This window comes from Haemaphysalis longicornis, unplaced genomic scaffold (genome assembly GCF_048455015.1).
Source record: "Haemaphysalis longicornis isolate Haplotype H1 unplaced genomic scaffold, Haemaphysalis longicornis Haplotype H1 scaffold_4, whole genome shotgun sequence".
Taxonomy (NCBI): domain Eukaryota; kingdom Metazoa; phylum Arthropoda; class Arachnida; order Ixodida; family Ixodidae; genus Haemaphysalis; species Haemaphysalis longicornis.
The window spans coordinates 72,671,460-72,686,645 of record NW_027526361.1 but is presented as its reverse complement, the minus strand read 5'-3'; the positions used below and the strand labels follow the sequence as shown (position 1 = coordinate 72,686,645).

At 47.5% G+C, this 15,186-nt stretch overlaps 2 protein-coding genes across 4 annotated transcripts in view; one reads left to right on the top strand and one right to left on the bottom strand.

The window, feature by feature from the left end:
- Nucleotides 1–12,332, top strand: part of Vps13 (vacuolar protein sorting 13C) — a 123,427-nt gene extending 111,095 nt beyond the window's left edge. For all 3 annotated transcript variants that reach the window (XM_077707058.1, XM_077707056.1, XM_077707057.1), the window contains 9 exons: nt 204–323; nt 962–1,074; nt 2,947–3,028; nt 6,314–6,503; nt 7,017–7,180; nt 7,249–7,418; nt 8,135–8,249; nt 8,816–8,910; nt 10,741–12,332. In XM_077707058.1, coding sequence (XP_077563184.1) covers nt 204–323; nt 962–1,074; nt 2,947–3,028; nt 6,314–6,503; nt 7,017–7,180; nt 7,249–7,418; nt 8,135–8,249; nt 8,816–8,910; nt 10,741–10,987 — 1,296 coding nt within the window. In that variant the 3' untranslated portion in view covers nt 10,988–12,332. The remainder of the gene's footprint in view (nt 1–203; nt 324–961; nt 1,075–2,946; nt 3,029–6,313; nt 6,504–7,016; nt 7,181–7,248; nt 7,419–8,134; nt 8,250–8,815; nt 8,911–10,740) is intronic.
- A 1,512-nt stretch (nt 12,333–13,844) lies between these two features.
- LOC144178915 (exodeoxyribonuclease-like) lies at nt 13,845–15,052 on the bottom strand. The gene has a single exon (XM_077707061.1). It carries the CDS (start codon nt 15,035–15,037, stop codon nt 13,940–13,942), a length of 1,098 nt encoding a protein of 365 aa, XP_077563187.1. The 5' UTR covers nt 15,038–15,052; the 3' UTR covers nt 13,845–13,939.
- Between the last annotated feature and the right edge of the window lie 134 nt (nt 15,053–15,186).

Genomic DNA, 15,186 nt, shown 5'->3' with positions numbered 1-15,186 from the left:
AAGAGGGTTAGCACGAACGAGTCTGAGCAAGTTGTGTGTGTGTGTGTTTTTTTTTTTTTTTCCTTTTTACTTCTTCGAGAGTACGTGTTTACAGTTCAGCGTCACCCTACCTCATGTATGTTAGCCTTACAAGAAGTGGAATTGATGCTGTTCTGTTCGCCAGTTGAGGTCGCAGCGTCTCTGCATCCTGTGCTATATTGCAGGAGGAGCTGATGGAGAAGGACCGGATGATGACCAGTGGTGGCCTGAAGGAGATTGCTGAGCAGTTCTCTGAGCAAGGCGTCAAGGACTTCTTTGACATGCTCCACTTTTCACCCATTAAGGTAGCTCCTACTGATGGAACGTAGCTAGGAGTGTGTGTGCTTGTAGCGTCTGGGTGTGCATGCAGGTTTATTGAACATTGTCTACGTAATGTTGAAGATAAGCTGTGAAGTTCTGCACCGAAAATAATTTTTATTCTGTATCTTAGACCAATGAACGAATCTTTTTGGTGTTATTGAGTGTCCGTAGGAAAGGAATAGTTTTGGGTTTTGTGCAATGCTCATTTCGCGCATAGACAAAGACATGCATGCATGTATGCACATGTGCACACACACATGCACGCACTCTGCATTCTAAACGCAACTTGTGGGCACGCATCTTTGTAATTTGAACTTCTTAGTGATTCGTCTTCAGATCCCCGCATTGAGTTCATTTACCTTCATTCTAACCATTTTCACTGTGTATATAGGTGTCTGTTTGTAATGTGTACGTGTGCTGCTGACCCACCTTGATTTAATCCTGCCATGCACCGGGCAAGGGGGATGTAGAAATTGTCGCACAAAGAAAGATCGTTTTCCTGCTAGTATGCCCTCATTGCGCTTACGTGATGGGTTTGCCTGTTCCTATAACTCTCGCCATGGGAAAATGAGCAGCAGTGCAGTTCTTGTGACGTAGCGTGCACCGACCGTGTGCATTGCAGCTCCACCTGAGCTTCTCGCTCTCGGCTGACAACAAGGGCGGCACCGGCCTGTTCAACCTCCTCCTGCAGAGCTTTGGAGTCACCTTCACCGAGATCCAGGATGCCGTTCTCAAGTGAGCAGTGGCTGATTGATTGATTGATTGTGGGGTTTAACGCACCGACGCTTCGCAGGCGATGAGGCGCGTCGTAGTGGAGGGCTCTGGATTAATTTTGGACACCTGGGGATCTTTAACGTGCTCCGAAATCTCGCACACATGGGCGTTTTTGCTTTTTCACCTCCGTCAGAAAAGCGGCCGCCGCGGCCAGGAATCGAACCCGCGACCTCGTGCTTAGCGGCGCTACGCCTTAGCCACTGAGCCACCGCGGCGGGTTGAGTGGTGGCTGGGGCGGCAGGCAGCAGCAGTGCTGGGTATTGTCTAGATAAGGCATTTTGAAACTCTTGCAAAGACGTAGATGTGGGGGCCAAAAAATTGCCAGAGGGAGAAGGACCAATAAAATTTGGGGGTAAATAGAGAACGATGTTGGTCTAGTTAAAACCAATGGCATGGCTTACTGTTAAGAGCAAGGATACGGTGAAATGAAATGAGGAAAGCCAGATAGGTCAAGTTGTTTTGTGAGGCCATTTGCTGTTAGGTTGTACTTCCAGCTGAAATTGCTGAAAGTTGTCCAATTAAGTGATGCATCCTAATGACGTATGGTTGCAAGTTGGTTGAGGGTGTGAAAGCCGCTACTATGACGAGGAACCTGATTTTAATGGTGCCTTGTTTGGGTGGTGGTGTTGGAGTTGAGCTGTTAGATGTGTCCGTGCAAGATTTGTAAGCATTTTTTCACTCAGCCACAGTCTCTACAGGAACTCAGAATGTAAGGATTAGAATGTTTCAGCTCAGTTACTGCTGAATTTTGCAAAAAAATTCAAGTATGAATAGTTAAATTTTTACATGAAATTTCTTTTTATCTAATTAACCCTTTGGGGGTCAAATTTTTTTGCCAAATGCGACCCCCCAGGGTCGATTTTTGTTATTGCTGATTTAAATTCTTCGGATTTCGAGAAAAAATTATCGTAATTTTTTTAGGGTGACCATAAAGTGACAAAAAAATCATTTGTGTTGTTACATACATGTGATTTATTCATGAGGAACACAAGAAACATTCTAAATAAAAACGAGAGAGCAACAAGCCGGCATCTTTTGAGTGAATCGAAATCAGATAGACATCAGTTTTGCAAGCGCAAAAAGCGGGAAACGCTCGGAGTACGATACCGACACCAGCTGCTGCGCGCTGGCGTGCGACCGGATGCGCGAGCAATAGACGGCGCACCGCTCCTATAAAATATACACCAAAAAAAAAGAGCCTCATCAGTTTTGCAGGCTCCCTTGGTCTGTGGAAGGCGCAAGCAGCGAGAGGCGCCTGGGTTCCCGGTGGGTGATACCCAGTGCGCCCCCTCACTACCGGATGCACAAGCGATAGCCAGCGCGCCGCTGAAGTAAATAATAACAAAATAAAAAGAAGAGTCATCAGTGCAAAAAAATAATTTGACGTATTTCCGCAGTGTGGCAGCACATGTCAAGCAAGAGAAGTTGGCGAAAAAGGCGCGCTTTTTAAGCATACAAGCGATGACGTACATATACGTTATTGACCATTTTGAAGATGTTTGCAGAGGACGTATATGTACGTCCGTGACCCTGAAAGGGTTAACTCGGGTTGGTAGCAAGGGTTGAGAGAAGTACTTATTTATGTTTGAAGTTTATAGTTATTGATAAATTTTGATCTAAGAAATTTGTCTTCAGAACAAAGTATTTGATCGACCATTATTCAAGTAGAGCTTGGAACTTAAATACTTGCACGTCCCTTGTAGAGATAGGTATGCAGTGGTTTATTCTGTTTTTGCATGTCGGGGTAAGATGTGATGTGCGTAGAGCATGCAACGATCTTATGTATTTGTTTTCTCTTCCCCCCCCCCCCCCTTATTTTCTTCCCGGTCCCAGGCTGGACTACTTTGAGAAGAGCAACACTTACCTGACCACCCACCAGCTGATGAACGAAGCTTATACCCACTACTTCCGCCAGGTCGGTGATTTACACATACCCTGCTCTGATTTTTTACACTTGCTAATTGATAGGGATGGGCGAATATAGATTTTGAGGTTCGAAGCGAATTCGAAGCGAATAGTGATTTGGTCGAATAATTTCGAATCGAATAGTTCGAATAGTACACATTGCAAATCACAAAGACAAATGAGCAACTTGTGACCTGACTAATGTACACAATTTTTTCTAATAATTAGAACTCACGTAGGCACAGCATTGTGCAAAACTATTACCAGTTGAACATTTATTGCAAAATCTTACACACAGCTTTCCTTTGCTGTATTCAAAATGGCGGCATGTATTCATGGCGGCATGTATTCAAAATGGCGGCATGCCTATTCAAAATGGCGGCCTGTACAAGTCTGCTGGCTTGGTGCCGCTATGTTCGGAGCGGTGTCGTTTCAGTGCCGCCTTTTTTTTTTAACCTAATGTGTGCTGGCGGCCGAGAGCTTCGTCGAACCTCTAGGCAAGGCAGCAACTCGGCAGTGCCGGCACTGATAATAGAAATGTCCGCGTTGGTGGGTCTTGAGCCAAGCCTGGGGTAACTCTCGGAAAGATTGACCGAAAAGCTTGGCTTTTAGCTTCCTATTCGGGAGCATCGAATAATTCGAAAATACAGTGTAGACCGCTTATAACGTATGTCGCGGGAGCCGCAAAAATCCGCACTATAAGCGGTACCGCACTATAACCAAAACACGCGCGAATTCAACCACATCGCCACCTGTCTCTCAAGTCAACTTATATTTATCATCACTCAAACGACAGCACTTAAAAACAAAGGCACGGTATATATTTCGTATTATTTTTAACATCAGCCGCTGCTGCAGGGCAAAAGCGCAGTATCACAAACGGCGAGCGCGGCTTTAACTTCCGTTGTGTTTGTTTTGAAAGACCATGGCTGCGTTTTTAGAGTCTATAAACAGATAACTTCCGTTGTGTTTGTTTTGAAAGACCATGGCTGCGTTTTTAGAGTCTATAAACAGATGCCGCAAAACGTGATAAGAACGCCTGCGGGATTTTTTTTTTTTTCATCCCACCTTGTGTTCACGATGCCGAAGGCGGCTGCTTATCAGCGCAACGTACTGGTGGTGGAAATCTGCGGCTTCGCGCGGCTCAAATGTCCGGAAAGGGAAAGAGCGGTGGCTTATCTGCAACAACGTTCTAAAGCGTGAACCGCCTGGTAGATTTGGTATCGTGAAAACGTGCAGTGCACGCCAGCGCGGATACAACTGGCGTGGTGTGGCGGCGCGGTAAGAGGCGGCAGCATGGCGTCGGCACTGGCCGTGAAGCGGTGCAGGCAGTTCCAGTAAGTTCCAGCGACCGCTTCTAACCGCTCGCTGAAATGCCGCACGGGGCGCAAGCGAAGATGCTCATGCAAGAAAAGAGCTAATAATGTGGGTGAAAAGTGGAATATAAACTGCCATCCACGCTGCTTGTGAAAGCGCCCATAAAAAAATACCGCGGTGGTAAGCCTAAACATCTCTGGCGCGGCTCGCGCGGCTAGCCGGCTCGGAGCGCTTCGAATCTCCCGCCATTAGGTACGCGTCTCCCCATCGGTGCAAGTCGTCAGGCTCCTCCCACTGCCACGCGAAGAAGCCACCGCGAGCGCGGAATCGTCGATACGAGCACGAAAAAAACAAAAAAACTCACGCGCAACGCCGATGTGCACGATTCGCGCTCGAAAACGGGCCATATGCGGTTCACGATTGATAAAATCAACTTGCCGCGCGCGGATGGGGAGTCTGTCGCTATCTCCCGAGGTGCATCAAGCAAGGTCAGTTGTGGTTATCAGGTACGCACGAACTAAAGGGTGCCTTTTTTTTTTCTTTGGGTGTCTACGTTAGAGGAGGGCAAGGGGTGCACGCTGCGTCAGATGGTCGATTTCATCCTTTATTTTTTCTTTTGCTACCCTAAAACGATGCCTCAGCTGCGACGGTCGGTCAGCAGACCCGCCGAAAAACCGCACTATAAACGGTATTGTGCTTCGGCCAACCGCATCTTAAGCGGTATGCTTATGCATTGAGTTCTATGGGAGGCAAACCGGTGGTCGCAAAAACCCGCGTTATATCCGGTCCCGCACTATAAGCGGTTACGTTATAAATGGTCTACACTGTATTGAATACCTGCATTCGGATCGAAGCGAATAACGAATAGAGAGCTATTCGATCGAATATTCGACAATACCGAATATTCGCCCATCCCTACTAATTGACGTCAGACATCACATGCCGAATGCGACCGCAAAATTCAACCCTTGTGTAAAGTTTGAGCATGAGCATAGAAAAATTGTTGAAGGTGCTCTTTTGTCGTCGCAACACCTTGTATATGAGTTACTCAGTGGGAGTTTTTTAAAGGGGCCATGCAGAGAAAACAAGTGTGGTTCATTCGAAAGATTGCCTTGTTAGAAATATACTGACACCACTTTTGAAGCAATCTTCGCTCAAATAAGCTACATAATTAGGGAAAAAGGGAATGGCCATGCGACCACTAGCTCATTTACCGCAACAAAACCTATGATGTCATATGCCCAGCTGTGCGATTGGCTGAGGCCGGCAAACACAAATTAGGCAGGGCTTGTAACTTGCCGGCGAGCTATGTGAGTTTAAATGTAATGCATATTAATTTTACAGCAGTAAAAATGGTGCGGTAAGCAATGAAAGTTGCGAAAATGCACATATAGCATAGAAGTACTGATGTGCACTATGCTTGTTTGAGCTGCAGAGCTGTCCGCCACTTTGGAGTTGTCTTACACGACACTGGCTGAATGGCGTAAGCAACGTCGTCTTACACAATCCTGTTCGTCAAGGATACCCCATGTTTCACGAAACGATTACTTTCTACAGTAACAAAAACAAGCCAGTTGCAAATACGGTCAAAAACAAAGCAACGGCGGACATCCGTCCGTGGCTGAGTATGATGCGCCATCTGGGAGGACTGACAGCAAGCAAGGCTGCAGAGCCGAATGACGCAGTGGAAGTTGGTTTGAATACGCGCACTTATGACTTCATGGCAGACGTCATAGAAACACACGGTTTAGTGGGAGAATCAAAATTTTAACCTAACTTAATTTCTCAGTGAAGACGACATCATTTGCTGCTAGACAAGCATTGGGGGCACTATAAAACACTAAATATTTTGAATAAAACAAACTTGTATTTTGTCTGCATGGCCCCTTTAAGCTCGTCAGCAAGGTTTCAGTGTAGTTGTTCCCTTCCTGCGAGCTGAGTTGCTTACAAGTCCTCGTTCGCCCTGCCATACCTGCAGACGCTGAAGCAGATCTACGTGGTGGTGCTGGGCCTGGACGTGATCGGGAACCCCGTGGGCCTGCTGACGGGCCTGACGACGGGCGTCGGGGACTTCTTCTACGAGCCCCTGCAGGGGGCCATCCAGGGCCCCGAGGAGTTCGCCGAGGGCCTGGCCACGGGCGTGCGCAGCCTCATCGGCCACACCGTCGGTGAGCTGGGCTGAGGCCTCTCTCCCTCCCCCTCTCCCTCTCTCGTGCCCAACTCTGAACGAGCACACGAACGCAAAGATTGTGCTTTACTGAACAAATGGGCGGTGGGCTGCAAGCGCTTGTTTTGTCTGAAGAGGACAGGTGCTGTACTGGCAGCCAAAGCATCGTGCCGCTGTGCACAAGGTAGTGGGCTCTTCGGTTCCTGGTAGCAGGAGCTGGGACAGTGGAGGAGAAACACAAACCCACCGGCGTGTGGCATGTTTGGTCACTTGTTAGTCGTGAAAAAGGGCCTGAGGAATCGCAGGGCAAATTGGATGCTGCAAGTTCTCGTAGAATCTGTAGCCGTGTAAATAAGGCTCCGTAGCTTTCAGTGCCTTCGAGCCTTGCCGGGTGTGGCCAAAAGAATGCGCTTGGGCCGGCAGTTTATGAAAATAAGCGCCAACATTTGTATGTTGAGGCCCACTCCCGCTCTGCTTGCCAACAACACCGTCTTGTGTGCCCACCCCCGTGCAGGTGGCGCGGCGGGTGCGGTGTCGCGCATCACGGGCACCCTGGGCAAGGGCATAGCGGCGCTGACCATGGACGAGGACTACCAGAAGCGGCGCCGGCTCGAGCAGAACCGCCGCCCCAACGACATCGCCGAAGGCATCGCCCAGGGTGGCAGGGACCTGGTCATGGTAGGTCGGCCTCTCTAGTGGTCGACAGCCCCCCTCCCTGACTGACCCAAGCACTTTGTGGTGTGCAGGGCGTCTACGAAGGGGTGACTGGCATAGTGACTAAGCCGGTGGCGGGGGCTAAGGAAGAGGGCATCAGCGGCTTCTTCAAGGGCGTCGGCAAGGGCCTCATTGGTGCCGTGGCCAGGCCCACCGCTGGTGTCGTCGACTTTGCCAGCGGCTCCTTCGACGCCGTCAAGAGGTACGAAGAAAGCCTTTGTGCCCCTCGGTGATGGGGGTTAAAGGAAATATAAGAATAGAGTTAATTATTTAATTAATGTACGAAAAGTGCAAAGTTTGAGCATTTACATAAAAGGCCAGCTAGGAATAGCAGCCTCACTTTCAGATGAATGAAAGGATAAGGAAGACTTAGCTTGTTTTTCAGCACGTGCAATTGGGATAAAATATGTTAAACTCATCATATTGACATTCAAAAGGCACTTGCCTTTTTATTTAATGAATTCTGTGCCTCTGGTGTAATGTGCTTACGTATATACAAGCTTCCAAGCAGTGGTGTTGTGGCTTCTGGCAGGCACTTTAAAGAGGATTCAAAGCGTCTTCAAACGAACTTTGAGTGTAGTGTGGCTATTGAGAGTGTTCATCCAGCCTGTCTTGCTGCCCGCATATTGACCCTTCTGCTTTTGTGGTCGGTCATAGCTCTGCTTCTGCAGCAGCTGGCTGTGCAGGAAGCGCAAATCAAGTTCAAAAGTTGATCTTCTGGTTTGAAATTTAATTGATGTGCATTAACTTGCTCTTATAATGTCACTTCGAGCGGTATGTCAGAGGGTATGCTGGTGTCCATAGATAGTGGACATCACTATGCTTCTGGTAGCCACACGGTTGCTAAAGTGGAATGTAAAATGGAATGTGATGTGAAGAATGGGAACAGATGCCTACTTTCCTTGTTCCCACCCTCAGGGCCACCGATGTGATGGACGAAGTCCGGCCCGTCCGTCCGGCACGCTTCATCAGGCCCGATGGGATCATCAGGCCCTACAACCTGATGGAGGCCCAAGGCAACCGGCTGCTTCAGGTTTGTTTGCTTGCAAAGACCCCAGCCGCTTTCGCTTAGTCGCTGGAAACATTACACAGAGATTCGGTACAGGGATGGGGTGTGGTAGCTTCAGGTGGAGGCACCACCCTACTCTTCACTCACGTGGAAAGCCAGAGGTATGCGATAATGATTACACTATTCATGGGGAACTTTGGTGATTCACCCCGTTTCCCAATAACAGCGGAAGTCCTCGCTCCCCATTCAAGATGGACCGCACGTGCAGACACGAGAAATTTCCAGCATAAAAAAGAAGCGACACTGCATAGTATTTTTCAGTCCTGTAAATGCAAAAGTACTAACCTGTACTTTGATCAGGATGGCACAACACTGCAAATATTTTTGTTGAAGTCCTGGTATATGGCATAACTGTGTGTGCTTGCTTGTCACAGGGAGGTAGAAGATTGCGCAGCTTCACCGGCATTTAAAAGATGTGCGTATTTGTTAGGAAAAGGATTGTTTAAACTTGTTGTTTTCTTGCAACCCCTTGCATTTAGAGGGCTGTGGTACTGCTTGCTCAGGGGCAGTGCCCGCTGGTTCTCTTTCAGGACGTTGACAAGGGGAAGTACGCAGAGAGCGACGTGTACGTCTCCCACCTGAACATCTGCGAAGAGGGGAGGAACATCCTGCTCGTAACAAACAGGTGCGTGGGAAGTTTCTCGGGGCTCTAGCTGCTGTGCTAGGAAGGTCGTTGGGGTCGTTATGATCCCAGAAGGGAGGTGATGCCAGAAGGGGTACAACAGGAAAATGGTTGTAAAACAAAGAGTAATGCGAATGTCCGGGGAGATATTGCAGTATGTATGTAGTATGCCCTCTAGAACAAAACTAAAATTTAGCAAGTTTCATTGCCCTACTAATTTACTCAGAAGCAAGTGGCATCCCGTTTGTGTTGCCCACATTTCGCAAAGATGCCGTAGCTCTTCCTGCAACCATTTCACACTAAGAAGTCAAGAGTGTGCCACTTTTGTTAACGTCTCAATAAAGAAAACTGCTTCTATTTTAAATTGGAAGAATGACGCCTTAAGACTTGCTTTCCAGAACACCTCTGCTCCATTTTCTGGCTGATGCCATTCTCCTGCAGCTTCGACAGGCGTGAGCTCCGAGCGGCAGGTTTGGGACGATGACGGTAGTGTAACTAAATTCAGAAAAAACAAATACAGTCGAACACGGATATATCGAACACGGCTATATCGAATTATTGTCTATATCGAACTCATAAATTATCCCCTTGAAAATTCGGTGTAAAAGTATAGGAATTCGTACGTTTATATCGAACCGTATTTTTCCCGACATTGCGTATATCGAATACCGCGCGAGCTGGAAGGTGCTCTTCGGCGGTCGCTGCACCCCCGATTGAGGTTGAGGAGAATGTGGAGGAAATGCGCGGGCATGGCGAAGACTGGCTCGCGGAACTAATCCCCCCTACCAGAACGAATTTGCGCTTGCCCAGTCGGGCCCTGTTACCGGCCGCCGTAGCGTTAGCGGACGCAGCCCGGTATGCTAAATCTCTCTAGGCACACGAGCCCGAACGCTCAGAAAATGTGACAGTGCGAGGTAGGGATGCCCCGACTGCGCACGTCCTTTTTTTTGTTGTTGTTGTTTTGCGGCTGCGTACGTTCCCCGGCTTGCCGAAAAAGGGTTTTTTTTTTCTCTCTCTCTCTGGGTCTGTCCTCCCCCGATGTCGTCTCAGGAAAGGGAAGAGGGAACGAAGGCGCTGCCGGCTTCCTCCTTCTTTTGCATTTTGCTGCTGTTGCTGCTGTTTGGCGAGTTGTCCCGCACCTTTCGGAGATCACTGTTTCTCTCGGAGATGACCATCGCGAGCGCTTTGTTGGAGTCCGTTCAGAGAGCCTTGGAATTGTTACCTTCAAAGTTCTTGTGGTACGTGCGCGCTGGTCATCTTTTGCGTGCGTGATGTGCATGGTATGCGAAGGCGCAGCGTACTGCTGGAATTTTCTAGTTGTGCAGCCTCGAGAAGATCGAGACTAGCTTCTTTAATTTCATTTCCAGGACGAAGAAGCAGCCAAGATTAGCGATTTTTTTTTTCACGGAAATAAAGCGTCCTGTTGCGTCGTGAGTGCGGAATTAGTTGTCATTCTTGAATGCGACGATCGGTAAGTGATCGTCCCCCATAGGTGAGGTCTCAGAGCCCATAGTTTTTATATCGAATTTTTCATATATCGAACTACTTCGCGATCCCCTTGGAGTTCGATATATCCGTGTTCGACTGTACCAGACTTTTTGGGGGGGCGGGAAGGGGGGGGGGGAGTCTAATGTGTGTGTAAGCTTGCTTGCCTCCATCCCTCTCTCTCTGCACATACTGTATGAAACTCAAGGCTGCATACACGGTAGTGGCTGTGATTTTAGGGACTGAGTCAGGACTGTTTTAGTTTATAGAGGACATTGTTGCATGCACCAGAGCTGTGTCACGCATTGCTTGTTGTGACGTGACGGTAACGTTTGCCGTGTACCGCAGGCGGGTGATGTTTGTGCTGCGGGGCGACGTGTTCGGCCAGTGGAACACGGAGTGGAGCTACTCCTGGGACGAGGTCAAGGAGCCACCCACAGTCACCAGCCAGGGCATCAAGATCCTGCTCAAGGAGCCCAAGAAGAAGGCCCTCTTCGGCTCCAAGGAGACCGGCAAGATCATACACGTCCGGGACCCCGAGGTGGCCAGGTTCATCGCCCTCAAGATCGAGGACGCCATGAAGAAGCCCCTCTAACAGCTATTTTTCGTTACTCGTTTGCGTGGACAGAGCATTACCCTTCAGCTCTCGGAAATGGACGAGAATCGAGGTGTTGCCCTCGACGTCTTTCTTTCCGTCTTGCATTTTTGTAAGGCCCGATTGCGTATTCAAGGTTCCTGAGCCCAGCGCATTTAATTAATAAGCAGTCCGTAACTCGATGCAATCCCCAAGCAACGTGATCTCTTCCATGCCGAACTTTTTGATCGATCATTGCGCGCGAAGTGATTTTTGACGCACTTGCATTGCAAATCTCGTGTTCGCAAGCCCTGCAACGCCTTGTTAATCAGCGTTATCTCTATTTCTTGTCGGTCACCAATATTCTGATGATTGTACATATAACTATACTTAATGCAACTTATTTGTACGCAAGTTCTCGCAAATTATTGAGTCCTGTAAATAAATAACTTGTTCAAAGTACTTCTGCGGCTAGCATCGAAGCTATTTCCGGCTTCCCAGCATTTTTTTGACGCCTGGCTCACCCTTTGAGTACAACTACTTGCCTTCCTTGTATGCTTGCTTGAGAGCACCAGACCAAAGCAGCTTTGCCTCATGATATGCAATTGTAGACGGAGCTTGATATTTGTCACAGCACCCTTTATGGGCGTCATGCTTTGATTTATTCGAAACGATCCAAACCCATGATGTGCCTACAGCTTTTCAAGCAGGACATTGCAGTGGAGACAGCTTGCAGTATTTATGCACCAAAGTGTGGGCAGAAATCAGTTTGCAGGTATCTTGCATGCTTTCCGAGTTGCAAATGCAACTGCACTAATTCACCACGTTATGAAGCTAATTAGAGGCAATTATGCCATAGGGCATACTTTGCAATAAACAAGGTATAGAGGTAAATTTCTTCAGCTTTTGTGCCTCGGTATTTACATCCAATACTGTACTTTTTCTGCTCATCATCCATAAAAAAAGCATTAAAAGCATTTCTGGTGTTTTTTGTGAATTGGCTACTGAAGCTGGAATTATGGATTCTGTGACACAATAGCTCATTCTGAGTGCAATGGCACAAATATTTGGAGGAATTTGTTAGTATTTGTTACATTCGTAGCTCATAAAGCGTAAAAGATGCCTACAGGATGATTCCTGTTCTGACTTTGTTATAGCTAACTGCATACATGCACAAAGTTTGGTCAGGTTTATGAATAAATCAACATGAACTGCCATGTTCCCATTCCCCCCCCCTTTTTTTTGATGAGGATTGATACTGAAGTTTATGCAAGTTCCTGGCCTAAACCTTTTGTACTTTGCAGCTTCATCGCTAGTCCCAACTTGTTAAACAAGTGCTTCATGTTGAATAAAATGTTTTCTTTTATGCTGTGTGATATCATTTTATTGTGTAATGACAAAGCAAGTGCTTTGCAGCAGCTGTTTAATTATTTCAATATAAACTTGTTACACTAAATAAAAAAATGGAGGCTCAAGATCTTGTGAATGATAGTAATAAAATTTTTAGCTAGGCCCGCAATTTTCGAATAGTTCCCGTTGGTTGAGATGAACTCGGTTAAGACGAATTCTTGCTTATGGTGAACAACTAAGAAACATTTGTATAGTAGTTTTCCACAAAAAATCTGCTTAAGACAAAAAGCCTTGCACATACTCTTTGGTTAAGAACAACTACTTTTGCGGTGAGCACCATGGCTGCAGATTCTGGGTAGCAAACATGGCAGTCTTGGCGGGGTGCTGCGGGCCATTCGCGCAGCCAGAAGGAAAGAAAAGTAAAATAAAACCACAGTGCGAAGTGAAGTCATGCCATGGAGGAAAAGAGGGAGCAACGAAAAACGTCTCGGTTAAAGCTACTACTTTTCCCACCTTTTAACCCGTGGTGACAGTGACAAAGCAAAGAAAAAAGGATGAGGGCCAGTTTTGTGGCTGCTCTTCTCTGGAGGAGAGAGGTGCAAAACAAGGAGGATAAAGTAAAGCGACGACTAAGGCTTCATGTTCACAAATGTAGCAGCTCTGCTCACCCACCAATGCCATTTCTCAGCGGGAGCACGCAAGTTCACGTCGGTTCGCGTAGCGAGTCCCACCGCGTCACCACCGAGAAAACAAGGAGTTCCCTCTCTGTCTCTGCTGCGTTGTCGCTTGAAGTAGCGGGTGTATGCTCTCCGTCGCTGCTTGGACTAGATAAAACCAGGCAAGAACGCTTGAAGACAGTCTTATATCAAGTTGCGCACTCAAGTAAATGACATTTTTTGTCTACTTCCTCCATTGTAAGTCTACTTCATTTGTCATCTTGAAGCAAGATACTTGCATGCACCTATGCATGTTGCCAATTCTCTTTTTGGGAGGGCTTCTGATAAGACGAACAGATTATCATGGCTTTTTCGAGTTCGTGTTAGTGGGAGTTCACTATTTTAAAAGCAGCAGAGCAAAAACAGCAAAACATGAGAACAAACAGTGCTACCAAAGATGTTATAGCAAGTTCCCAATAAAGAAATAAAACATAGCAACTTAATTGCAACCCTAATGCATCGTTGCATCTCCTGACCTATGACAGCCATCAAACAACTGTATTTGTTCTTTGCTGCACCGTTTGGTGAACAGCATGGTCCTGCTGGAAAATTGTTAATTTAAATAGACTTGTATGTTTTCCAAGTTTATGCACTTCATTTGTGCAGTTACATGGACGTAATAAGATTCTGCTATGCTTCTAAAACAGTTGAAACTGACACCAACCCTGTTGTAAAGTTCAAGAAAATCAATGTTGTTTCTTTCTCTTGAAGGAGCGGCTGCAGTTCTAAAAATGTTAACCATCTAGAAGGCGAGGCCATTAAAAAATTGGGCTCATAGAATTATCCACAGCATGTGGTTGGAAGCTTTCAAATCGGTTCAGGTACTTTAATGAATGCTGAACGGTACAAAGTGACAAATAAATGTGTAAAATGACTCCTGACAGCTTGACGAGAATTGGCACTGGCTTCAGACGTTCATCAGCAGCACGACCGGGCAGTGGTCGCTTCCCATTATCTTGCTGTGAATCAAGCTGTCGCTAATGTTGCTCTCCAAAGCCTTGGAAAGGATGAAGTAATCGAGCCTCCAGCCGACATTCTTGGCCCTGGCATTCATCATGTATGTCCAAAACGTGTACGCTCCTTTGGTGTCCGGGTAGAGGTGCCTGAACGAGTCCACGAAGCCGCTGTCTAGCAAAGCCGAGAAGCCGTCGCGCTCCTCTTGCGTGAAGCCGGCGTTCTTTTTGTTGGTTTTGGGGTTGGCCAGGTCAATCTCTTGATGGGCCACGTTCATGTCGCCGCACAGGACGACGGGTTTCTTTGTTTCCAGCTCCTTCAAGTAGGCTCGGAAGTCCTTGTCCCACTCCATGCGGTAATCGAGCCGCACTAGCTTTTTGCCGGCGTTGGGGACGTACACCGCAACGAGGTAGAACTTCTCGTATTCTGCCGTTATCACCCTCCCTTCTTTGTCGTGCTTGTCCACACCGATCCCGTACTTAATGTCCAACGGTTTAATCTTCGACAAGAGCCCGACCCCGGAGTAACCTTCCTGGTCGCCAGACAAGAAGTAACAATGGTAGCCGTCGACGTTTTTCACCTCCGGGGGCAACTTCGAATCCGAGCACTTCGTTTCCTGGATGGCGAACACGTCGGGCTGCTCCTCTTTTAGGTAGTTCAGTCCATCCTTGCCGAGCCAGGCTCGCACACCATTAACGTTCCAGGAGCACAACTTCAGGTTCCACGGCTTTTTAGCTTCGTCCCCTGTCGCACTTTGCTGGCCGTTCCCGGATTTCGACTTTTTTGCCGTCGCATCCTCGGAATCACTGCCGGCATCGTTTTGTTGTTCAGGGTCTGCCAACTCTTCCGGTCCACCACGCTTCCTCTTCGGTGCCTTTTTCGCGTCCGATTTTCTTATGGCAGAAGCAAAATTACGGCAAGTAGGCCTTACAAAACGACAACAATGCGGCGGACCAGGAGCGCCAAAAGCCGCAAATAAAACGCGCGGAAAAAAGCGCGCCAAAGTTGCCATCACAAGGGCGTTGACGGCGTTGACGTCAGTGCTGGTCATGCGCTCGCCTTGGCGACGGAATCGTAAAATACTGCGGAATAAAACTATATACTAATAAAGAGGATATTTTAAATATACTTTACGAACACAACGTTCTTACAACACAAGATCGTGACTGCCTCAAGCCTACGGCTACGTTTTAGTTGCTT